This window comes from Mirounga leonina, unplaced genomic scaffold (assembly GCF_011800145.1).
Source record: "Mirounga leonina isolate KUSES-001 unplaced genomic scaffold, KU_Mleo_1.0 Mir_82, whole genome shotgun sequence".
Lineage (NCBI taxonomy): Eukaryota > Metazoa > Chordata > Mammalia > Carnivora > Phocidae > Mirounga > Mirounga leonina.
This window is the reverse complement of record NW_023270825.1, coordinates 50,557,734-50,585,287: the sequence shown is the minus strand read 5'-3', so window position 1 is coordinate 50,585,287 and position 27,554 is coordinate 50,557,734. Positions and strand designations below refer to the sequence as shown.

The 27,554-nt window shown below is 33.7% G+C and overlaps 1 protein-coding gene across 1 annotated transcript in view; it reads right to left on the bottom strand.

Moving 5' to 3' along the window:
• Positions 1 to 5,448: 5,448 nt before the first annotated feature.
• MDGA2 (MAM domain containing glycosylphosphatidylinositol anchor 2) overlaps positions 5,449 to 27,554 on the bottom strand; it is a 797,493-nt gene continuing 775,387 nt past the window's right edge. The window contains exons 15-17 of the mRNA XM_034992713.1: positions 22,005 to 22,135; positions 10,224 to 10,329; positions 5,449 to 7,575 (exon numbers count right to left, since the gene is read on the bottom strand). Coding sequence (XP_034848604.1) covers positions 7,487 to 7,575; positions 10,224 to 10,329; positions 22,005 to 22,135 — 326 coding nt within the window. The 3' untranslated portion in view covers positions 5,449 to 7,486. The remainder of the gene's footprint in view (positions 7,576 to 10,223; positions 10,330 to 22,004; positions 22,136 to 27,554) is intronic.

Sequence of the window (27,554 nt, the reverse complement as noted above, 5' to 3'; positions counted from 1 at the left end):
ATTTTGCTAGATATTTGAAAACTGCGAGCTAATGAAATGTTACCTCCAAGTTTTAGAGAACTCTAATATACTTCCTTAATGGGAGTATTTCTAGTTTTTAAAAAGACTATGTGGAGAAGGCAATCCTAAGCATGAAGGAATGGACTGCTGGGTGAGGAATGGGCAGTCCTAGTGGAGGATGTTGATTCATAATGGATACCCTTCTGGTGCCCTCCAATACCCCGGTATTGGAAAGGCTTTTTGAATACATGCAAAATCCCAGTCTTGTACATGACATTGTCAAAAACTAAACCAACGAAAAAGGAAAGATGCGTGTTTATTTCATTAAAAAATTATAACAGACACTGTACTACTTGTAATTTCACTCACGTAACAATTAGTTACTGTGTAGTGGCCATGTCCTAACGCTGTACCATCTTTTATTTCGGGCTCCTTGGCCTGTTGAATGGTGTTAATTTTGGGAATTAAAACATATAATTCAAAACAGAAACAAAATAACAAAAATTAGTTCTGTCTGTTCAACACGATTCCCAATTTTGAAAATTAATTTACCATTATTTGTTCCATATATAAGAATCTAGTTTAAGCTACATAAAATATTCCCATAACTAAATCAATTTTTCCTTATTTTTAAAATTTTGTTTTATAATTCAGTTATTATATAATTCGTAAAAATATTTGCTTGTTTAAATATACTTCAAGTTTAGTGGATGATTGGATCTCAAGAAATATATACTGCAACAAACTCTAGAAAGGAGCTAAGCTTGAATTTAGCTAGAGCTCTAATATAAAATTAGGCATAATATTCTATAATTAATACATTTTGGTTGAAAGAAGAGATCCTATGCAGTATTAGTCTCATGTATAACGATGGCATCTGACATGAAACATGCAGAATTAATTTCATTTTCCTTAGTTTAACCACATAGTAATTTTGTTTGCAAAAACATTGACAACATTTGCCCTTCTATTAAGAAATATAATCACTTTCCATTTAACTAAGAAGTGACAGGAAATTGTGTTGCAAAAGCTTATGCTGGTATTTCAGTTGCCTTGACTTCTCATTTTTTCTCACAAGCAGGAGACATCTTCTGTCCGTGAAATTGCATTGATTTTATCACTGAAAGGTGACATTGCTGCTTATTTCCTAGGTTCACTGAATAAGTTCTATTCTAAATATAGCTCCAAATCATGGATTAATTCAATCATCATTAATTCAATAATCTCTATAGAACCTAGATAAGTTGGAAGTACTTGTTAAAAGACACAGTCCTTGCCCTGGGATAGGTTACAATTTCAGCTGGGGAGCAGATCTTCAGACAACTAAAGAATACTTTAAAGGAACATAAGTACTATAGGAAATCAAAAGATGGGTAAGGTCCTTAATTTGGCTATTAAACTAAATAGCTTATAAAGAATAAACAGTATTTTAATACATAGTTAGGGGTTGATTTTTAAACACAATTAATGGGTCTGTTAATGATAATTGTATTCACTTTTCTAAAATTTCACGGATATACTTAGAAATATAATACCAGAGAGAGAGAGAGAGGAAATTAAGCTATGCAAGTTAATTGTTAGGATTCCATTTATACTTTGGTTCACTGGAATCATTGTCAAGCACTATTATTTGTTTCCCTCAGAAGACCCATATGTAGCCGACAGTGCCCCCATGAAATAAGTGACTGAAACTATCTTCCTGGAGAACATTAGTGCTGTAATCTTCAGTTGATATTTCACATATCGTGCAGAAGTCCAGAGTTACTAAATTGAGCCATAATTCTTAAATCACAGTTCATTCAGGAAGATTTTTTAGTGCCTACTTGTTTAACACAATCTTATAAATGATCCCTCACAAAGGATGTAAAAATCAACATGTATCTTTAATGGGCTAATTGTGCTTCACTGCAGTGTTGAGTCTATAAAAGCTTTTTAATAGTGAAAGAAATTATGGCATTTTCATCTTAATTTGCAAATATAATTGCCATTCTAAATAGCTTTTTGTTTCTAACTTAAGTGCTTATTGACAGCAGAAATTTCCCCAAAACACTAATAGAGTATTTAACATAATTGCATTTATTGAAAGAAAATCCAAGGGAAAATAACATACAGCTATCTGAAACTATTTAGCAGAAGTAAAATATCAAAATGAAAAGTAAGTTAAATCTAAACTTTGAGATCTAAAATGTAACTAATATTTAATATAAATTCAACACAATGTATATTTGATTAAACTTATACATTTAAATATACTGATGAGATTCAAGAAATAAAAATGATATCCTGGAAATCCAGGACAACAATTAAGAGCCATATGAAAACAACTGAAACTAACAAGCTAATCCCTATTTCATAGAATTTCCCGTCATTTTAATTGAAAAATAAGAATTTTTAAGCTCAACTCATGGAAAATTAGAACAATTGAAATTAAATTCAATCAGTTGTAAATATTCCCTTGAGAAAACTATTTCATTTCTATCTAGAGTTTAACCCCTATCCTGCTCAGAATTTTGAATACCAATCCCTTAATTTCAATATACTCAATATGGGTTCAGGGTAGTGAAATCACTACCCATATTTTATTAAGTTTTATTCTAATAATGTCAGTAAAGAAGTCCATATGGAAATATACGGAGTAGTTATCTCTCCCTAACTTTCAGTTGTTTCTAAGCAGACATGAATATATGATGGATTGATTCTGAATTGACATATTGCCCATTAAAATTTCAAATCTTTGAGTCCTACTTTTTCTATGTAATAACATATATTTATAAATACTATGGATACTCAGCAAAGAGCTTTTTAATATCAGATTTGAAAAAAGTTGTTCGTTCGTGGTAGCTTTTCTCCTAAGTTGAAGTAAAAAAATGTCAGACTGCTTTTTAAAAATAAGCACTAAGAAAACTAATTAAACTGGTTAGACACAAAAGGAATGTTGTAGGAAAGGAAATAGCATGGGATTGAACCCTCTGATTTTATTGTTTTCACAGAAAATGCAATAACTCCTCATTGATATCAACTACCCAGTTGCAAGAAGAGTATATACCTTCTGCTTTGTTGAGCCACAGGCAAAGCAATTTGTAAGAAGTAGCCATCAACCAAAAAGGAAATGAATTTGAAGTGAAATTTTTTCCAGTTTAAATACTGTTGTGAGGCCCTGATCTTTGAAAGGCACATTAAAAAAAAAAAAAAAAAAGTTTGTTTGTTTTGTTGTTGTTTTTTTGTTGCATTCAAAAGAATCCTTTAAAAATCACAATAGTCTGTCACCATCTTTCAAATCACTAATCAAAACAAAAAAAATAGGTCATGAAAAATACCACAGCCAGTTTCATACAGTCTTAAGTATAGACCTGAATTAATTAATTGTTCTTCAAATTATGCACTTTGACAGATAAGTTTATTATGAAGTCTTAAAGTAAAAATGCATGTTTGGTGAAAAGTTAGTACAGTTGTCATTCATATTTTGTCATATTTTAAAATATAAAAGGGTGGGATTATTTTTATTATCGGTAACATGATGTAACTGACTAGCTGCTTTGTAATTCTGATTATTGTAATTATCATAATTCATTGCCATGCTGAAGTCAATTCTGTGATATATGTGAAATGAAGTACTGTTAGTTTAGCCTATAATATGACATTGTAGTGTATGTCCCATGCATCTTTCAGATCTCTTAAAGAAAATTTAATGGTAGGCCAAACTTCTAACTTACTAAGTACTATGAATCACACAAAACAAGAAAACATTTCAAACCAGGGATACATAGCATATTGTACTTCATGATGGAATGAAAATATAGGTAGCAAGAAGAAAAATAAAAGCAGGGCTAGGTATGTATATAATGTCTGTAAGAGAAGTTTCAGATTTTTTAAAAGCACAAAATAAAAAGTTATGTTATTTTTAAATAATGCATAGGCAATGAGTATTTAATATAAATCCTACAAGTATGATAGGGCATCCTTTTCTCACTTTTGAGATTGTTGAAAAGGAATGATATTGGGCATGATTTGGCTCTTCTGGAGACTTTAGTGAATTTGGTGAATTTCAACATATCTAAGATGCCATCAGTTTTAATATGCACTTTTATTTTATATATCACTACACAGAAATGCTACCAAATATAATTAAAATAGGCCCAGTTGCAGAGATGTTAAAATGTGGAGGAACAAGCATCTTTGAACTAATGAAACAGAGTAAGCTCCTAATTAATCGGATCAGTTACTGACACTAGGAGATTACATGGTATAATCTTTCTCCCAGAGAATTAAAAGCCTGATGCCTTCCTATAAAGAACAACAACAAAAATGGCATCAATTACACTTAAAATGTTATCAAAAAGGAAAAAGGGAAATATGTTGGTGAGTTCAACTCATAATAAATACAAAAATATTAGGAAAAGAAAAGCAGTTGATAAACAGGTAAGTGCTTTGAAGTCATCATGATTATAACTAATGTTAAACAGATTACTTAGCACAGTTCACATTTCACTTATCCCAACCTTTTAAAATTTCCTGCATTTTGATTCATTTTCTTTCAATTAAAGCAACTGAACATTTGATCTGGAGTGAAAAACATTCTACAATTCTAAGATTGTTGGTTTATATAAATGATCCAGAACCCACTTGAGATATATACTCTAATTTATTACCATATCAATAAATCTGATTGTTTTTGCAGTTCTGATTGCCCTTTGTTCTTGGCACTCATTTGCAATTTCTCAAAAATTTAATCAAAATTAATTTTTGAAGTACCAGCCAGTTCTCATGACTTCTGAAGTGTGTGTATTCTTAATGTGTGAAAGGTTATAGAAAGACTTTAGTATTTTATGAGTGGTTTGTAGAAGAATTGAAGCTTTCACTTATAACAATTTCTTCATGCAGCATTAATAAGGAGAAAAGGAGACTTGATTGTTTCCCTGGAAAGGACAAAGGTATATCCAAATATTCTGAGTATAGATTTTTTTTTTAGTTCTTTGCAAAAGTCTCACTCAAATTCAAGATAAGGGAAGAAGGTGGCAATGAGCTAAGCCTCTCTTTAGATGAAAACAATTTTATTAATATTATCAGCAGTGAGTGTGCAGAAAATCAATTAGGAAGGATGATCCACTGATATGGGATAGTGGAGGGAAGTGGTTAGTTGCCACATAAAATGGAAGTCAAGGTGAAGGAGAGTTAGTAAATACTAAGCTAAGTGCCCCCAAGTATTGTTTAGTCTCTTTGGTTTGATAAAACAGATGGTTGACTGTAATTCTGAAAATTTTCAATATGCCTAATGTGTTCAAATAAGTTATAAAACTTATTTAGTTAATTCTGTTTAATTTGAAGAAATCGGTTTAGCTCGATTTTATCACTACCTAGATATTCCAGCTGGTCCCCTCTTTAACTATGAAAATATGCATTAAATTCCAAATTCACATTTGTTTCATATTTTACTTGCACAGGTTTGACTTTTTTTTTTTTTACATGTATGAAAAATATGGAAGAGTGCTTCAGGAGTTCCTATTAAATTCTTTCCTGCAGACATTAAGGTGTATGAAGCCCTGAAGATTTATCCCATGGTAACATAACCGATAAATTGTATAACTAGTCTCATTTTGGTGACAAGTAAACATTGCTCAACAAACACACATACCGCTTTGCGTACCTTACCTGGAAAGAGGCTTTATTGAACATAGCTGTAAAATTATCTTTTAAGTTGAATTACTGAATTTGCACAAACATTTCTACAGAATTTTTTTCTTTTAAAAATCAAGCTTTGTCATTTTCCACTACATTTTGTTGTGCTTTTTATATTAATATTTGCAAATGTTATAATTTAATACTTATATCCCAATTACTTGCATAATCAGTTTTTTTTTAATCCCGGGGTATTGAAAGAACATATAATAATAATAATATTCTTCTTTAGACAAAAGTCTTTTTAAATGAAGTTAAAAGCTGAGATAATTTAAGGAAAAAGATCTTCAAATTTTCATAACCAACAGGTTTAAGTGAAATTTACAATGCATTGGAAAACTGGCTGGTTAAAGGTATGATTTGTCCTCAGGTAGCTCAAAATCATTTTTACAGGTTTTTGTTTTTTTGTAAAAGTGTTTTTAATCTTGGTAAAATAATAAAATAATATTTCACAATTTGCACAGAGTCTGACTAAAGGGCAGAGGCATATTACCCTCAGTGTTTAGAATAAAGCCAGATTTTTCAGGCCCAGTTCCGCTGTAGAGTTTGTATGCACTGCAATCACAAACATTTTCTTGCTCCCTCTAAAGCTAGGGCCAATTTCATTTCAAATGGAGGTTAGAGTAAAAAAAATCACTCTTGTGTTTTACCACCTTCTGTGCTAAGTATTATCTTAACAACCTTTTGCTCTGGTTGACCCATTTAATAACCTGGAAGAAAAAAGTGTTGCTCCCATATCTGGTCTCAATGGAAGTTATTTTCTAATGGACAATAAGCCGAAAGGCCATGGCTGTCTAGGAGGTCAAACAACAAATAGCTCGTCTGCATGGGCTTACTCAGCAGCTCCAGTCCTTTCTTCTTCAGAAGCGGCTTTTGTTGTCTTGCCTGTAATTTGCACACTTAGGCTCTGTAGTTTGTTTATAAAATAGTTTTACACAAACCACTCTTAGCAGTGCAAGCTTCTGAGTTGAAAATTATTCAGGCTTGTTTCATTGAAGGCACTTGGTTTCCATGGCAATTTATAAAAGATGGTGGTTTGGTTTCTTCATTGGAACAGATGACTTAGTTTGGGTGTTCAAGTGGCCGCAAGCAAACTCCGATAAGCCTGTGTAATATGTAAGCCCAGGTTTACCATCCTGGATAGTAATGCATGCAAAAAGAGACAGCATACAGTTATCTAGTTTAGCCATGGGAGGAAAAAAAATAATAACAATAAAGGTGGGATGGGGACAGGTGGGGAGGAGCATGAATGCTTTAAATAATTCTGAGTTCGGGTTATTTTCAAGGAAGGGTAACAACCAAAGGTAAATGGGCCTACATTTATTTAATTCTCTACGTAAAACCTTCTTGAAAGGAAAATAAATGCCAGCTCTTCACGTACCCTGTTTACAGTGAGGTTTTTGTTGGCAGGCCATTAGGTTTCCATGGTAACAAGCAAACTATTCATTTGAAACAAAACCAGCCATGACTTTGTGCTTTGACAAGGATTTCTATAGCTTTTTTTTTTTTTTTTTTCCAGAGTTCAACCAGATGACCAGATGACGCTGAAATCTTTTTAGCCACAAAAGCACCTGAAGGTCTCTTCTCTACTCAGGTCAAGATTATCTTTTACATGTAGTTTGGAATAAGTTATACTTCCATGATGTCTTTTTATCCCCAGTGCTTTAAAAAATTCGTTTTTATTATTTTATTTTTGAGTCAGTAGTCAGTGGAGGAATCTTTGGTAGTTTGTTTTTCAATGTCCATTTACAAAGACTCTTTCTTCATGCCGATGCCTGGTGAATCTTTTATAGCCTCTGCCAGGATAAGGTCACCTTCGAGGACTTAAGATAGAGATGAGTACGATGACCGGAAAAAGCCATAGATGTACTAAAATTCCAACAGCACCATCAACAGAATCTAAAGACGAGGAAAATAAATGCCAAGAAACAAACAAAAAAAGAGAATAAATATTCTGTGTAGCTACCAATACAACTTTGGTGAACTAATAAAACAATAGAGTATATGGAAAACATTTTTGGAAAATACTTTTTTTTTTTGGTTTGTTTTAATTATCAGTCTATTTCCAAGACATGTGAAAAGGAAAATAACTTAAATGTGTGGTTAGAAAAATAGAAATATTTTAAGTTGGTATGATATGCTATGAGAACTTGTCTGGAAGGTATTTGTGTGAGTTTGTGGCTGAGTTCAACCTCAGAGTTCTACTAGCCACATGGAAGTATGTACCCACAGAAAATTCTTGTTAATCCTAAGAGGTCAGTTTTTTCCCAAAGCTTCCAGAAATGATTAAGATTAAAGGGTGAGAGAAAAACTACTTTTTATGAAAACTAAGAAGGGATTGTAATGGGTAGAAAATCAGCTACCGCAAACAGTGCTTAGATCAGTCCAGTATCTATACACTGAATAAATAATTATCTATTCAGTGTGAGTTTTAGAAGCATTATGAAGTCCATTTTAACTAAAAAATCTGTCCCACTATTCTGCCTTAAGATTCCTACCATAATTGGTGTTTCAAGTAGAGCTTCATGTCCAAGTGATACCTAGAATGTATGCCTTGTCCAGAAGGGCTAACATGGGCAAGCTGGGTAATTCATTCACCTGGCGTAAGTTACAAAATGGCTCTCACCTAGGAGAGAGCTGGGTTTTGGAGAAAACAGACAACCTCAGCTTTTGATAGTATGGGCCATAGTACCATTTACTGCCTGAGAAGGGTTGGGAACCTGAGCAGTTAGGAGGAAGCTTTTGGCTGCCAAGCTAGTTTGTACTTAGAAATTAACATTAATTTAATATTCACCAAACACGGTCAAAATGAGCTTAGTAAATGCTAGTTAAATAGATACAGATGTAACAGAATACTTTCTCATACCAAAGAAAATGTTTTTGTTCAATAGGGCTGTTTCCTCTGATTTGCAGAGGCTGAATAAAAATACCTCCAATATGTACAGATGTATCTTATTTAAAACAGCCACCCATTTCTCTGACTTTAGAAGAGAAGAAACCCGATTTTGAAAGTGTTCTATTATGTAACAATAAAGTCCTTTGGGGTTTTCATCATCATTTCCCTGTTGCTACTCTTTCACCACTTCTGTTTTCTCCATGAGGGAGAATGTTCTCTCTTGCTTTCCTCATTTGGAAAGTTTAATTCAATTTTTTGAATTTAATTTGTAATAGTTTTCAGTGATCAAATTATCTAAATGTAAGATTTCTATGTAAGATGGTAACTACCTTCAGTTACTAGAATGTTACTGTGACTGATTCATGTTAGGAAATTCGAAAGAAATCCCATTCTCCTCCTCTAAGGAGAATGCATGCTTTTCTGTGCATTTGACAAATCTACTTCATTTCGATACTGCTACTGGTTTTTTTAAAGCAAAATTAGCCAGACACAGGGAGAAATTTTTACTAAATTTGTTACTTGAAATGCTAAGTATAATGACAAGAAGGTGAAAACTATGAGCAAAGTGGCTCATTGTTATACACAATCTTAGTTTTTGTCTTTTTACAATGCTTAAAAATGGAGTCAGCTCAGTTCCTATGAGCAATCACTAGGTAGTTGCAGAAATTTAACTTTCAACATCTAGACTAATATAATTTCTCACTAAATATACTCAGTCAACAAAGACTCTCATTTGCTCTAGACTTAACAAAATGGATTTTCATGTTCCTTTTATATGTACTAAATAATTGATGAGTTTTTTGTGTAAATTTAGCTTGATTGATACCCCTTTATATAACCACAAAATTAAAGACTCCAGAGGGCCCATGAAAATACCTGAAGTGGAGGAATTTTTAAAAGACGTGATTTTAGTTTTCTCAACTTCACATAGATAATATGGAGATGAAGATTTTAAGAAGCAGCTCAACACATAATTCTGATGTTTTTTGCATTATTTATAATTTTTAATTTATATCTCTTATTCAAAACATTTTTGTGGTGACAAAATAAAATTTGAAGATATCATTAAACTATAATATTCAAACCAGAGTAAAAAATGAAACCAAATTACTAAACAAGATTGTGATGCACATAGATGAATTATACTAGAATACAAATGGGCTGATTTATTACTTATTGAACATAGTTAGGCTCCTCACAATAGTGAATCTATTAAAATGGCTTGCAAAAGTTAGACCTAGAAAATATATTCATAAATGGGGGAGAAGGGGATAAAAACAGCTATGGTTATCTAAAGATGTGCTGAGTATATAAGTCAGCCAAATATTTTAATAAAAGTAAAAAAAAATTCCCCTGAAATTAATAATATAAGTTAAATACTTTTTAAAATCTTAATTAAAAATCAAAGTGGGCTTGCCTTACATAGAACTAAACCAAAATTACTTTTGTCTTATCTTAGGTCAAATATGCGTACCATCAAATTTAATACTTTGTTTTAAAAATATCTTCAAAATTTTAGGGTCTCACATATAAGGAATTTCTAAATTTACAAACTAAAAATAACTGAGTTTAAAAAATTAGACCATTTTGGTTTAATAGTTATTATGTTACTTTAACATCACATCAAATCAATCCAAGAATAGACACTTACTCTTAGTTGTTAGGTCTTGTTTTGCACATTCTCCTTCTGCAATTGATACATCATCAATGGCAATGTCACCTTCTATGCCAGGACCTCGAATACCTTCAAAAATGAGCTACAAATATGAATGAAACAAACCTAAATGTAGACCTTTGATTTGTAGATGGATTCTTTTTTTAAAGATTTTATTTATTTGACAGAGAGAGACACAGTGAGAGAGGGAACACAAGCAGGGGCAGAGGGAGAGGGAGAACAGGCTTCCCGTGGAGCAGGGAGCCCGATGCGGGGCTCAATCCCAGGACCCTGGGATCATGACTTGAGCCGAAGGCAGATGCTTAACGACTGAGCCACCCAGGCGCCCCTGTAGATGGATTCTTATTGAGAAATTGAGACGCCAAACCCAAAATTGACAGCAGTTCTGACATCTATTATCAACAGTCTTCAAAATTGTTACTTACAAAAAAACATAAATGTTCTTAAAACCAGTAACAGAATCTTCCTTGCTTACTATTAGTTTTTCACATCAAAAGCTCTGTGTTGATTTTAATATAAAACTAAACTTAACTGATTAATACAATAAAAACTACTACTACTACAAACCCTTGCACTTTCTATTTTCAGGGGTAAGGAAAAATTTTTATTTAAACAGTACTTCTCTTAAATAGATGCCCTCCAATTTTATCCAAATATGTAACACTGGTTTTCTAGAAATATTTTCTGGAATGAATCAGTTCTGTGTTCTTTATAACTACATTATGTTTATTGAAGTCCAGAATGAGGGATTACCATCTCTATGAAATTTATTTTCTCTCTTGCAAAAATGTGAATAAGTTTCTCATATTCCCATACGTTATGATATACCTCCATGATTTCACTTTTGACATTCTATTTTTAAAAACCGGAAGATATTTATGGGTTTACTTATGTTGAGTGTTTAATGGCAGACCTTTGAATTTCAACAGTGATTAACACTGAGGTTTAATACATGGAAGTTGAAAGAACAGATGAATGAAATCAGTCTCCTTTTATTACTAAATTCTGAGTACAATGACAATATAAGGACAATTAGCAAATTTTTATTATTTCATTTTTACAGAAATAAGGCTGTTTTAAAATTTTCTCTATAACCCCACAATTGTTTCTAGCAAAACCTTTTAATCCTTTTAATATGAAAAGGCACCCTATGCCTTTAGTGATTATATTCACAAACATTTCTACATGCCAAAATGAAATTATCTAGTTTGGTCTTTCCAAGGAAAAATATGCTTAATGAAGAAGTGTTTAAACATCAAGCTAATGTGTGCATTTTTATACAATTTCTAGCCTTATTTCATGGCAACAAATTAGAGGGGAAGTATTTTTATCAATGCCAAAATTTTTGGTTTTGTTTTTTGTCTTTGAAAGTATCTTGATATGGCTCATTTTTAAAGGCAATTTTGTGATGATTTTCAGAAAACTTAGGCTACCTTTGAGAAGTTGATCTGTTGTTATCTGTTTTACTATCATAATTTTATCAATTGGAATCTCTAAGTGATAAGCAGAAGCATTAGTTATAAGCTTTTGTATTGAGTCCCTTTTCTCCACATGAATATAGTTCATACAAGTAAGAATAATTTTCATGATTTGATAGGAGAAAAAGGTTTGGAGAAATTTTTATTATTATATTTAACTTGTGTTGAAAGGGTTTCCTGCTTATCTATGTTGAGATAAATAAGTTAATAAAGATTGTCCAAAGCTATTTCCTTGAAAAACATCCAAAATGTCATGTATCACTGAAGCCAAAACAAAATGGCAGACCAGAATTAAAATATGGTATAGAATCAAGTTGGTGGTATATGGATTCTCAGTCCTCAGACAGACTCAGCAGTGAAACACTACTTTGGCTGCCTGGAAATAATGACTTGCATTTAACTTAAGGTGGTGTTTTGAAAGTTATCTGGAAAGTGGCTAAAAAATCCTCAGAGGACTTTTTAAATCACAAGGTCCTCAAAGTGAGAATTAAAAAACCCCAAATCAATGGTATAAAAATCCAAGAGCTCTGAAATCAGAAAAGCGGAAGTCATTTTAATGACTGTGGAATATTCCACATTAAGGATCTCACATAATTTATTTAACCAGTGCCCTATTGATATTGTTAGACATTAAAATTGTTTTTGGCTATTCTGAACAAGGCTGAGATGAATGCATTTTATTTTTTTATTTTATTATTTTTAAGTAGGCTCCTTGCCCAACGGGGAGTCCAACACGGGGGCTCAAACTCATGACCCTGAGATTGAGACCTGAGCTGAGATCAAGTCAGACACTTAACCAACTGAGCCACCCAGGTGTCCCAAGATGAATCCATTTTAAAACATTAATATACACACTTTTTAAGAACACATGGCTCTTTAAGGTCATCATAAATTGCCCCTATCAGCACTATTGCCTTTTTCCTAACCATGGGTTTTTTAAGTCATTGGGTATTTTTTCTTGTTTTGATATGTGCTGCTTACCTAATGGAGAATCAATGTTAGAGTAAATCAATGGTTATTCCCACCCCCTTCTTAGTTTCAGTCATGTGATGCTGAGTCTTCTCTCCTGAAGATAACAACATGAATGGAGTGTTATCTTGGAGAAAGTCAGAACTCACGGATTCATGATGACATGAGTCTTATTCCATAAAATCCAACATGCTCCACTTTGGCCCCATGGCTAATACTTAGTTGAATAAAAGTGGAGTGCTGTCATCTCAGTTCTTTCTTTTTTGTGGGTATTATAAAGGATCAAATGGAATAAAGTATAGATTTCTGCCTCCCAGTCAGGTTTTAATTCTGGACTGAAGCAGGAATAGGAATGTATTAAGAAAATTTGGTTTCGTAAAGAGAAAACCTCCTCAGTCACCAAGAGTTTTAATTTTAAAAGATGGTGTGGGAAGGGAAAGGTTGTAAGCCTTGCTTGTAGACTGCAGTAAGGGGTGTGCAATGCAGCCACGGCAAAGAAGGGGCCTTTGTGTGGAAAGTGAGGTGTTGGTGAGAAGACAGATAAGGGTAGATTAGAATGTTCTGCACCTGCTTACACTTGAAATTCAAACAGATGAAGCTGAAGTCATAATCTTTTCATAGGGAAGGATGCTGGAGAAATAGGTTTAGGAGTACATGGATTTTCCATCTGAGGTATGTAGAGGTGAATAGGTGATAAAATTATCCATCCAAGTATTTTTTTTTTTATTTAAAGCACACAATTATTCTCACTTAGCAAGTTCTAGTCACCTGGAGGTAGGTATCAATATAAAAAAGTTGGGACTATTTTAAAAAAGAAAACTAAAATGTATAAATCCTCAATGAATCATGGAACACTACATCAAAAACTAATGATGTAACGTATGGTGATTAACATAACATAATAAAAAAATAAAATGTATAAATCCTCAGAATCATTTCTTTTTTTAAATTTTATTTTATTATGTTATGTTAAGCACCATATGTTACATCATTAGTTTTTGATGTAGTGTTCCATGATTCATTGTTTGCGGGGTATCATTTCTGAACTTTTCGAAGCTGCTTGTCCTGGAATGATGCTGTCATTGCTCAAAGCACTTCAGAATTTCTTTCACTGACTTTAAAGTATTAATTACTTCTACTTTTCCCATTAACTTCCTTTATCCTCCCTTCCTTCTGCCTCCCGGTGCAGGTACATAGGCTTGTGTTTAAACCCAAGGTCGGACCTGGGTCGGTGCTAAAGACAGAGTCCTGAAGCAGAGAGGTTGTGAAGGATGCTGCCACACTTCTTTTGTGGTGGGACTGAGAGCCTTCTGTGGTAAGTGTCAGAGTAGACTGATTGATGCAATTTAATGTGAGTGCTGCCTCCCTGCAATATGTTGACTCTAAGTGTGTAGCTGGCGGAACAACAAAAATACAAATCAACGGAAGTCAAATTTTCAGGTGTCCAGAGGACTGCCTAAATCTAGAACGTTCTCTTATATAAATACTTATATAAATATACTTATATAAATACTTCATCCCTTGTGGATCCTGAATGAGTTAAAGCAACTGAATTACTTTCTGTATAAGCATAGCAGGTGTTTTATATATCGTGTGTGGAAATAAATCAGGATTATAGTAGTTACTAGTAGGATAATAAAAATAATTGCTGACAATTAGTCTCTTGGGGCAGTTGTGTAATTAGTGTTTTTAATATTTATTTGTAATTTTGTGATGATAGGGAATCCAATCCAATAGGCCAGAGAAATATCATAGTCCTCCTCAGGGTCCTGTTTGGACAAGAAGAAAAAAGATCCTGTGTAGGATGTTTGTTTGTTTCCTTTTAATTTCCATAGCAGTTTTGCTCTTACGAAGATACAGATTTTTTTTAACTCCTACTGACTCTCACAAAGAGATATATTTATTGCATTGTTCTTTTTATGTTCTGAACTCCAACTCCAACTATATCTTTGAATTATTATATCAGTATTTTATAGATTCTAATACTCTCATAAGTGGCTTCTAGACTAGGACCTAGAGGGATACTTTTTCCTTTATATTTTTTTTGATTGTGAAGTAGATAATAGAAATAAAATGCATACATATTCAATTTAAACAGTGTACCTTGGCCAAACTTTCAAGTGTTTATAAAAATAAATTCTTGGTGACAAACATCTTTTTCTCAGTCATCAAAAGGAGAAACTATAACAGTTCATTATGATGTATCTCAACTTGGAAGCTGTAGTCTGTATGCAATGAAAAAAAAAATCTGAATTTTATTCACTTAGAAAAGAAATGCTCTCTAGTTTAATAAGTTAAATTTTGTCATATTTTTATGAAATACCATCATGATTCTGATTACTGTTACATTAAGTGATAAAACTATGTTCCCTTCCTCTTTAGTACTTCTGAAATGCATCTGGTTTAATTGCCATGAAGAAGAAATTAATGGCATCTAGATACTTGAGGAGAAAATGTTAAAGTTTAGATTTCCTAAAAGGGGGGGGGGGGCTCAATTTATGCAAAACCTGTTCTTTACACACAATCACACTGGTATTATTTAAAATGGTTTCCCTTAACTGAAATGACAAATCTAAAATTGTGTATGTTTTCACAGCATGGTCATGCAATTCAGCAAACTTAATATGCAGGAAATACAGCATGATCAGAAAATTAACTCTTGGTGGGTATATTTAAATGGGAAGTTAATAAAATGTATGTGCACTTGTGTTATTACAATGACACTACAGAAAATTAGTTTAATCCATTGATTGACAATTTCTTATACATATGATAGAGCTTTAAAGCTTATAGATATAGATGTCAATTTAGAGATAGAGCTATAGATGATGCTATTAAAGCCTGTGTTCCAATATAATTTCTCAGGAAGGAAGAGCTCCATGCAACACTAACGAGTAAAAGTAGACGGGGGTGTCAAAGAATACAATGCCCTTCGATGACATGACTTCGATGTTAATGAGGCCTTCTGCAAATGTTCACAGCATGTTTTCTTCAAGACAAGAGATATATCGCTTCTGATTATTACTGCTAAGGCAAGCACAAAGTCTAATGATGCGGTTTGAAAACTGACAGAGTACCTCACTTGGAAAAAACTCAGGATACAAATAAGGTTGAAAATAGCTATTAACATTGGAAAATGTTTCCAATGGTTACTTCAGGAGCCACTGCCATGTCTATATAATGGCCTTGGGATTTGGCTTAGAATGCCAGATATATATCTACATGATCATGTGATATCTAGTAAGGAGGACAATATATTCCAGATTATTATTAGAGAGATAAGCATGAGGGCAGCATGATGTAATAAGAGAACTAAAATCTTTCCAATCCCTATTTAATGTTCAGGATTTATGTGATTTAAGATAAACCATTTCAAAATCATTTTGAAATCTTTAAATGAGGACCTAAGTGTAGAAGATTTCCAGAATTCCTTTCACCTATAACAAAGAAAACACAAAGACTGTATTTTATGTCTCAGAATGTTTCCCCCTGGAAAGCATTTGGAGTATACTACAAAAAGAAATAAAGCGGGGTGCCTGGGTGGTTCAGTCGTTTAAGTGTCTACCTTTGGCTCAGGTCATGATCCCAGGGTCCTGGGATCAAGCCCCGCATCAGGCTCCCTGCTCAAAGGGGAGTCTGCTTCTCCCTCACCCTCTCCCTCTGCCTCTGCCTCTGCCCACAACTCATGCTCTCTCTCAAATAAATAAATAAAATCTTTAAAAAAAAAGAAAAGAAAAGTTAAAAAGGATGGTTAAATATTTTTCTTGGTTTAAGATATAAATCATAAGTGACATTCTAAGATAACACTATATCAATTTTACTTTTTTGGAAATTTTGCTGTAATCCTTCCAAATCCCGCAAAATATATTTTCATCACAGGCACTGATCATGCTAAATTAATTTTTGACAAAGAGACCCAAAGGGACTTTCAGTAGGATAAAACTTCTATTTACCCTGAGAAGTACTACCCAATTTTATTTTCAGCTAAGCAAACTAATTGGACACACTCAAACAAAAGACTTTGCAAGTGGTTGTGTTTTAAAGGGTTTATAAGTCAAAATAATTTAAACGCATGCAACTCCAAACAAATAAAACAAACTAAATGTCAGTGCAGCAGAGGCTCAAAATCACTTATATCTCATTTAAAATTCCAAGAGGTAGGAGATATACTTTCCACTTGAATTAAAGACATTCTACGATGCCACAAAGCTACATTTGAGTAATAATAAAACTTCTCAGAACCTAATTTATATGCTAATATATTCTGTACAGTTTTTACTATGCTTTCCTTGTAGGCATCACATACCAAAGCAAGTATTTTTGAAAAACTCGACAGTTTACAAATGATTTTTGAGTAAAAAATGCTTTGTCAGAAAAAAGTTCAAAACAACAAAAATCTCAAAACCAAAACAAAATAAAAGCAAAATATGGGATAGGCTGATGTAGTTGTGCTTCATGTTTCCTTCAAAAATCAAGACTTACGGAATAATAGAGTCTTTAGCCAACAGACCTAGAAATATGTCAAAGAATAAAAGAACGTAGAAATCCAAAGTAAAAATATGATTTTATTTATCTTATTTTTGACTGGTAATTTAAATAGCTTAGCAATGCTTCATTAAAAACTGCTACTCTTTAAAAAATAAACACAAAACTGCTACTCTTCGATTTGCTTCCAGCCAAGATAGATTGAACAGGAAGCAGATCTATTCTCCCATCTGAAACAACAAATAACTGGACAAAATATATGAAACAATAAACATCAGGTAATGAAGAACAATGATTAATGAGTGATAAGAATCAGACAAAGTGAATCCTATGACTGCCCTATACAGAACTGATAGACTATGGTGCAAGCAGAAGAAAGAGCCTGGTAGAAAATCTCGGTTGAGGAGATGGAGTGGAGTAGAGTTTAAGGACTCCAAAGCAGCTAGAGTGTGAAGTGTAGAATACAAGCGAGGACAGAGTTGCAGAGATCTGCAGAGAGTCTCCCTAGTGTATTTAGCAATGCACTAATCAGGACATGAATGTACAGTAGTTACTGCACAAGAATTGGGAAAGAACCAGAGAGATGAACTGAAGGTCACAGTACCCAGATCACACAAGACTTGGAAAACCTCATAATTCATGGAGCATTGGACAGAGTACTCAGAAAACTCTTGCCTTGGAAGTGAGAAATAATTAGCCCTACATGAAACACTGCTTTGGTCTCTCCGTTAAGCTTAAAAGCAAGACCAAAAAATGGTTAAACTCTCTCCAAAGAACTACATCCCAAACAAGCTCAAGAATATTTATAGAAATATAAAAATATCCAACAAATTTTGTATTTGTCTAAGAATTTTAGCTATCAAAGTAAAATTCCAAATGTCTGACACCCAATCAGATTACCAGACATAGAGAGAAGCAGAAAAATGACGTGTAATGAGGAGAAAAAAATCAGTCAAAACCAACCAAGGACTGACATAGATGTTAGCATTAGCAGACAATGACATTAAAACACCTATTATAACTGGGTTTCATATATTCAAAACATTAACTAGAGATGTGGAAAATATTTTTTCAAAGACTCAAGTTGAATTTACAGAGATGAAAAGTACAATGATTGAGATACAAATTACACTGAATATGACTGAAGGCAGATTAGACATTGCGGAAGAAATGATTAGTGAATGTGAAGACAGAATAGAAACTATTACAAAATGAAACACAAATAAAAATAAAAAACTCTAAAAAAGCTGTGTCACAAACACCTTATATATATGCACATAAATAAGGAGTCTTATATACATACATAAGGTGTTGGACTGGAGTCTTTAAAGGAGAGGAGGAGAAATGAAAATATTTGAAGAAACATTAGCCAGACAATGCTTAAATTTTATAGAAACTATAAACTCACAGATCCAAGATCAATGAACCACAAGCACATGAAAAATGAAGAAAACGACATAAAAGTATGTCACAATTAAATTGCTCAAAACCAGTGACAAAGAGAAAATCTTAAAAGCAACAGTTCACATTACATATAGAAGGATAAATAGGAGTTTCAGCAGATTTATCCTTAGAAACAATGCAAACAAAAGGACAGCAAACATCTTTAAAGTTCCTAAAGGAAAAACTAGAATACTACACCTGGAGGAAATAGCTTTCAAAAAATGAAGGTGAAATAGACTTTTTCAGAAGTACAAAAGGTGAAAAGAATTCATGTTTAGCAGACCCACACTACAATAAATGTTAAAAGAAGTCCTTCAGGCAAAATAAAATTGATACCAGATGGAAATATGCATATACAAAAAGGAACAAAAAGCACTAGAAATGATAACTGCTTTGAGCACCAACTATACAAACCCAGTCTGATTTCTCAGTTGGAATGAGGGGAAGATATAGTGAAGAGAGTTCTCCAAGGTTTGGACTGTTGTGAAAAAAGCTTTATTCATTTAAACACCATTGAACATCTGCTTTAAACATTCTTATAAATCTCTTTTTTTTTGTGAATTTAATATGTAAGTCTCTGAGGCTACAGAAAATTTGTTGTCATTTGTAGTTGTAAATATGTTTTACTCTGAATTTACACTGACCACATCCTTCCTGGTAGTAAAAGACTAATTCATGTCCCGAAATCCCTTCTTTAAATCAACAATATTGGTAACAAGACACAATGGAGTAAGATGGGCCAAATCACAAAGAAAAGCAATTCCTTTCTATAAGATTGCAATCTCAAACTTGGAGCTGACCCTCTGTGCATCTCATTTCTTTCCTCTATGAAACCCCCTCATTGCTTATATCTAGGGGCACATTCCCTTCTGGATTCTCTCTGCTGTGACATCCTGAATGAAGAAACATTCCCTTGCAAGGACAAAACAAACAAAATAAAACAAAATTCATATATTTTCTAATGTGAAAAATTATAGAATAAAAACTATTTGCATAAATATAACAATTTAATATCTGCTTTTAGGTCATTCTATTAATTCTGAGTAGTGAATAATTTTTTTAAGATTTTATTTATTTATTTGAGAGAGTGCGAGAGAGAGAGAAAGAGCATGAGCAGTGGGAGAGGAGAAGAGGGAGAAGTAGACTCACGGCTGAACGGGGAGCGCGAGCTGGGGCTCGATCTCAGGACTCTGGGATCATGACCTGAACTGAAGGCAGATGCTTAACCTACTGAGCCACCCAGGTGCGGTGTAGTGAATAATTTTAGTTCAGATGCTGATTTTCCTAATTTCCTTACTACCTTATGCAAATTTCTCAAGAGTGGATGTTCTCTGTAATGACCAGCCCACTGGACTCAACTTGCTTTCCTATTTGAGTATCACTGTCTTTAAATTCTGTGGGCACCAAACTTTCCTGAATCTCCTTCCTTTTAACTCTAAAACATATTAAAAAGTACTACCTAGGATTGAGCTCTTTTCCCACGGTTCATATTATTGGTTAGTGTTCTGCATGATTCCATCATTTAATCACTGTTCACATATGTACACTTTCCCTTGGAAATATCAACCACTCCCACATTTCTAGGTAGGACATACAATCTGATGACTCATGGATGTGCATGTCCCCAAAGTTTCAGATCAACATATACAACAACCTGCACGTTTTACAAAGGTACTCCATAGGCATTTTATTAACATGTCCAAAATAGAAGTAACCATATTCATCCCTGAAACTTGTCTCTTTTCCTCTTTTTGTTATTTAAGGTAATGTGTAGCACAAGCATTACCCAAGACTCCCTAGTTAGAAACTTGTTAGTCATTTATGGACGCTTCCCAAATTCCCAACATAAAAAAAAAAAAATGTTCTGCTAGCTTTCGCACCTAAGTATATCTTGAAATCATCCTTTTTTCCTTATACCACTTCCCTAGTTTGTCCCTTCAACATCTTTTATGTGAACTTTACGAGCCCTAACTGGTTTGCCAATCCAGGTTTACCTCTTTGAGCCAGCAACATGACCGCTGTACCGCATCATCCCCAGAGCAAAATCTTCCAGTGACCCCCCTGTTACCCAAGCACCATATGTTCCTTAACCTTAGTTCACACCAGTCTGATTTCTCTTTATGTACCAAATTGTAGATAAAAGTTTTTCTGTTTCTCAGGCAAATCCTATGGCATATGATGTCGATGTCTTTGTTCACTCTAAACTCTGTTTCAATATTAATGTTAGCTCTTTCTCTACTTTGCAATCTCTCTCCTTGGTTCAGGTTTCACCTCATACAATAAGTTTTTCTTGACTTTGTTCCATACTCTTCTAGTTGGTTGGGCGTTATCACAGAACCTTGTGCATACCTCTATTACTGCAATTTTTACAGTATGCGATGTAAGTGTTTACATGTATATTTCTACCAAGATGAGGTAGACAATCATTTTTAGATCTTCAACCTAACAATGTTTCTGGCACACAAGAGTAGCTCAAAAATATTTATTGAACTGTTACTATGATAATAAGTGATTGTCTTGAAAGTGCTCAATTATTAAATTGATGTCTATGGCAATAAAGGAGTATCCTAAAGAAAACAGTAATATAACTATTTTTTAAGTACCTAGTGTATATATATTTGACTTAATAATTTTGTGTCAGTGAGGCAGTCACATAGGAAGCAAAAATATATCTTGAAGTACATTGAAGAAATCACTGGTAGAAAAAAGAATACCTAACCTGAGTACATAAAATACACATACTTCACTAAAACTACATTATTTTCTCCACTGAAATAGTTTCATGAAATATTGTCTCAAGCCATAGTGGCCGTTTTTATAGTCATTAAAATTTCTGTTATATATTTGCAGCTTTCTTAATTCAATTTAGCCTTACTCTTCTATATCAAAACAAAGAAAAATGGCTTCTTCAAAATTCTCTTTGCTCATCAAAGTGATAAGTTATTAAAATGACATTACCTCAAAGAGACATATTTTGCTAAAGCATGTAAAATTCCATCAAGTAAAATTTGAACAGATTAATTGAGAATCGACTATCCAGTTTCCATTATTATAAGAACCTATGTTATTTATCTTCAGGAAACAAAATATACACCTGTGATTTTATAGAAATAGATTATATTTTATCCTAGCAAATCATTTGGATTTTGAAAGACTATTATTCAAACATATTATTTGATAAGAACTAATAAAGAAAAGGGACATTTTCTCTTTATAAAACAGCTTTGGAACTAAAGAAAAACTTAATACTGTCGTTTTTGTGATGCTCATATATATCACAGAATTTCTGAACCTTCATATTCCTATGTTTGCTCAAGGTCTGCCTTTAACTTTATGCTCATGTGCTGCAGTCTCTTCACAGAAATGATTGTTCTTTTCTTACCTGGAATGAAGTGATTGGATATATATTAACATGAGCCTCATTCCACCGCTGTCCTTTATTCCCACTTGAAGACCACAGTGGATTCTCTATCGTTGTCTGCCCTTTCAAACGCAGATAAACATTTAGAACACCTAAAAATAACAATGACATTTTATTTTGTATATTTGTTTTTGTTTCACATTTGTTTCTCCTTCACCTAACACTTGTAAACTGTTAAAAATAAAATTTCTCAGGACACTAGTGTCTCCTCCTTTCTTCCCCTCTCATTTCTAATCTTGCTTTTATGACATTTGGCAGGCCTCCAAAGACGATTGTGTCCTAATCTCTAGAATCTGTGAGTGTTATTTCACATGATAAAAGCGGCTTTGCAGATGTGACCAAATTAAGGATCTTGAGATGGGGGCGGATTATTCTAGATTATTTTGGTGGGCCTTAAACGTAACCTCATGTATCTTTATAAATGGAGGCAGATTTGATACAGGAGAGAAGAAGGTCATGTGAAAGAAAAAGAAGATACTATGTGGCTGGTTTTGAAGATGGAGAAAGAAGCCAAATATAGGCAGCCTCTAGAAGCTAGGAATGTGTTCTCCCCTAGAGCCTTCAGAAGGAACTAGCTCTGCTGACATCTTGATTTTTAGCCCCATGATACTCATTTTGGATTTGTCTTCTAGAACTGTAAGATAATGCATTTGTGTTGTTTTAAGCCACACAGCTTGTGGTAACTTGTTACAACACTGACAGGAAACTAATATAGCCTGCGTGTGTATTGAGTGGCTTGTGCAAAGTCTGACTTTAAATGCCTTGTCTTGTCTTATATTACCAATCAGCATCTCTTTTTCAATTTACTTTTTATCCAAGTCTCATTTCTCTTCTAAAAGAACTATTTGAAGATAAAATGAGAATAAGTTTGTCTCATGATTTGATATATCTCAAAAGTTTCATGTTCTGAACATAGTAAAAAAATAGTAGTGATGCTGATGATATTAATACAACTAATATATGTTGAACACGTACTCCAGATAAGGAATTAATCTTCTCAGCAATCCTATGAAGTACTATTATAGAGAAAACTTCGAGTGGTTAAGTAATTTGCCCAGTTCATACAGTAAGTAAATATCAGAGGCAAAATTTGAACGCACAGAGTTTCAAAGTCGGCTATATTGATCGCTAAGCGATCAGTATTTTGATTCACTTAAAAAAACAATTTTATTGAGGTATAACTTACATGCAATAAAATTCATTTTAAATATACAGGTCAATAAACTTTTAATTGATATATACTGCAGTGTAAGCACTATGCAATCAAGATACAGAACATTTCCATCTTCCCAGAAAGCTCCCTCACTTTCCTTTGCAGTTAATCTTCAGAGCACTTGAGCCCTTGTTCCTGTGCCAAGCAACTACTGATAAGACTTTCTTGACTAACTGATGATTTTTGCCTTTTCTAGAATTTCTTATTAATGAAATTATGCAGTAAATATTTTTTGTGTGTCCAGCTACTTTTCCGCAGCATAATTTCTGTTATATTCATCAATGTTACTGTGTTCATCTTTTTAATTTTAGTATTTAGTTCATTTATAGTTACTGTAGTTTTTGATATGTTTGGAATTAAGTCTACCATCCTATTTGTTCTCTACTTATCCCTCTGTTTTTCATTCCTTTGTGGTTCCTTCCCCTCTTTCTTTTCATTTGATTTTTTTTTTTTTAGGTTTCAATTTATTTCTTGTACTGATTTTTAAATCTCCCTTTTTAATTGTGTTTTAGTGGTTGTTCCAGGGCTAACAAGAGGCACTCATAACTTTTCACAGTCTAATTATAGTCAATATTTTATTCTTCATGCTCACAATTCATACAGCATACAGGTTTTAGGATGACCTCCCTCTTTTCATTTCAAAGCTGATACTTTACATTCTATATCTTACTTCACACATGTAATAATCTTACAACAGTATAATTAATTTACCTGTCCTCTATCTATTTTTAATAGTAATTGTATCTTTTTACCTTTGCCTAAAATGTAAACCTCACCTTACAGTGAATAGTCAGATGTATTTTATACAAATTATAAGAAGAACATACAGTTTTTAAGTTTTCCACTTATGTACCATTTCTGATGGTCTTCATTTCTACTTGTTGGTCTGAGTTATAATCTAGCACCATTTCCCTTTGGCCTTAAGCACATCCTTTAGTACTTTTTGTAGTGGTTATCTGCTGGAGACAAAGTTTCTCAGATTTGTTTATATAAAAATTTCATTTCACTCTCATGTTTTTGTGAGATCTAAAACTCTGCCAGTTTTTCCCCCAAGCACTTTAAAGTTGTTCTATTTTCTTCTCTATAGCATGGTTTCTAATGTGAAGTCAGCCATCATTTTATCTTTATTCCCTTGTATATGTTTTTCTTTCTCCCTCAGGCTGCTTTTGAGAATTTTCCCTTATCTTTGGTTTGCAGTAGTTTGATTATAATGTACCTAAATAATCTTGATGTAGAGTTTGCTGAACTTCTTCTTTTTTTAAAAAAAAAAAATTTTTATTATTCTTATGTTAATCCCCATACATTACATCATTAGTTTTAGGTGAAGTGTTCCATGATTCATTGTTTGTGCATAACACCCAGCGCTCCAGGCAGAATGTGCCCTCCTCAATACCCACCACCAGGCTAACCCATCCTCCCACCCCCCTCCCCTCTAGAACCCTGTTTGTTTTTCAGAGTCCATCGTCTCTCATGGTTCGTCTACCCCTCCGATTTCCCCCACTTCATTCTTCCCCTCCTGCTACCTTCTTCTTCTTTTTTTTTTCTTAACATATATTGCATTATTTGTTTCAGAGGTACAGATCTGAGATTCAACAGTCTTGCACAATTCACAGCGCTTACCAGAGCACATACCCTCCCCAGTGTCTATCACCCAGTCACCCCATCCCTCCCACCCCACCCCCCACTCCAGCAACCCTCAGTTTGTTTCCTGCAATTAAGAATTCCTCATATCAGTGAGATCATATGATACATGTCTTTCTCTGTTTGACTTATTTCACTCAACATAATACCCTCCAGTTCCATCCACGTCATTGCAAATGGCAAGATCTCATTCCTTTTGATGGCTGCATAATATTCCATTGTATATATACATATACCACCTCTTCTTTATCCATTCATCTGTCGATGGACATCTTGGCTCTTTCCACAGTTTGGCTATTGTGGACATTGCTGCTATAAACATCAGGGATGCAAGCTGGTGCAGCCACTCTGGAAAACTGTATGGAGTTTGCTGAACTTCTTTTAGCTTTCCCTTTATTTCTGCCTCATCTCTTTCCTCTACTTTTCAGACTCCAATTATATATATGTTATGCAATTTGAAATTCTACCAGTCACTGAAGCTGTGTTCATTTTCCTCAATCTTTCTCCTTCTTTTCTCAGGTTGGAAAATTTTGTCTGTTTTCAGCTATATAACTAATATATATAACAGCTAATAAACTTTTTTTTTTTTTTGCCTTCTGCAGTATGTTTTTTAAGCTCCTGCAGTGAATTCTTCATGTCTTGTCTACTACTTTCTGGTACAATTCTTATTTGGCTCTTGTATAATTTCTCTTTCTCTGCTAGACTTCTCCAATCATTAAGACTTTATGTCCTATGATTCTTTTAATATATTTACTCTAATGTCATTGAACATATTTATAATGCCTTTTTAAACGTTTTTATCTGGGCTGCCTGGGTAGCACAGTGGGTTGACCATCCATCTCTTGGTTTGGGCTCAGGTCATGATCTCAGGGTTGTGAGATCAAGCCCCATATGGGGCTCTGCCCTCAGCACAGAGTCTGCTTGAGACTCTCTTGTATTCTCTTTCTGCCCCTCCCCCCCCACACTTGTGCGTGTGCTCTCTCTCTCTCTCTCAAATAAATAAATTAAAAAAAAATAAAAGTTTTTATCTGCTAAGTCTAATGTTTGGTCCTCTTCAGTTTATTTCTATGGGTTGATTTTTATTTTTTCATTGACTGTGGATCACATTTTCTGTTTCTTTGTATTTCTAGTGATTTTCATTGAATAATGGGCACTGTGGACATTACACTATGGAGACTTAGATTTATAATCATTCTCAGAAAGCAGTTTCGTTTCAGCAGACTATTCAATTGCTGACTCGTCATGTTAAACTTGTACAGATAGGCTTGGTTTTATGGTGGCAGTGCAGATCTGTGAAAAGCCCAAACTGTCATCCTAAACTCCTTAACTTTGGGGGAATCAACCTCCAAATCTGTCTCCACCATGGATCTTAGTGGGGCTTAGATTTAGGCTTTTAAAGGAAAGGTCTAGAGAGGTCAGTTCTTCAGGGCATCATCCTAACTACTAAGGGAGAGCCTGGCTATTTTTTTTTCATGTTGTCAGAGGCTGTTAGGGTATCTCTTTGTTAAAAAATGGCTTAAACTTCAATATTCCCTACGGCTCTTCTCCCAGGACTCTTTGACCTTCCCATCTCTGTTCTGTTGTCAAGTCCAAAAAAGCTGCTATGTTGCCATATTGTAAACCTTGGGTTTTTTGAATCTTATGAGACAGCCTAGTCTTCAGGCAAAGACTCATGTGGAACCCCATAGAAACTTCTAAAGCCAACTCTGCACACCTCCTTTCTTTTACCCCGATTCACAGATTCTAACTAGTTCAGCTGCCCAGTACTCTTCTCTCTGCCTCCTGAACTCAGTGGCACCTCCATGTTCTGCTTGAATTCCAGAGCTCTATGTTAGGGCCAGGAAATTGTTCTCAGGCAGAGAATGACTCCTGTAGAGATTACCTCATTAGTATCCTTTTTTCTCCACACAGATCTCAGTCTTGCCTTGCCTCTTTCATTTTCTGAAAACCATTACTTTATCTATTTTACCCATTTCATAGTTGTTTATGGCAGTAGGATTTATCTGGAGCCAGTTACTATACGGCTTCAGGACATTCTCATTTTGATAACTTTTATAGATAATCATGTCACTATTAAAATCTATATCTATCTTCTTATAATATATACATTGGTTTATGTGAATATTGCACACAAACACTGCAAAGCAAGAAAGACAATACAGAAATCACGATTAAACTGATCTCTCAGAGGCAGCCTCCTTAATATTTTGGTGTATGTTGCTTCAGGTTTTTTTTTTAATATATATCTATATATGTACAATTATATGGTATAGAGTAGTTTGTCCTTCAGATTTTTAGAGCAATTTTGTCTAATTCTTTATACATAAGCACACACGTTCATATTATGCACAAATGCATAAATATGAATACCCGCTTTTTAAACAACAACAAAACCCCCCTGCATTCCTTACATCACAGCTGCCACTAGCTGGCTGACTTTGGCTTAGTCTCTTAATCTCTCTGCTTCAATTTCCTCATCATGTAAGTGATGATGATAATAATAACTAGCATAAGGTTTTAGTGAGAATTAAAATGAGTTAAAGTATGTAAACTGTACATTATGTTTCATACATAGTCTTCACTATGTTTACTATTATTTATCAAGATAGTCAATATTTCTCTCTCTATTGATGTAGTAGATTGTATTAGTATACTTC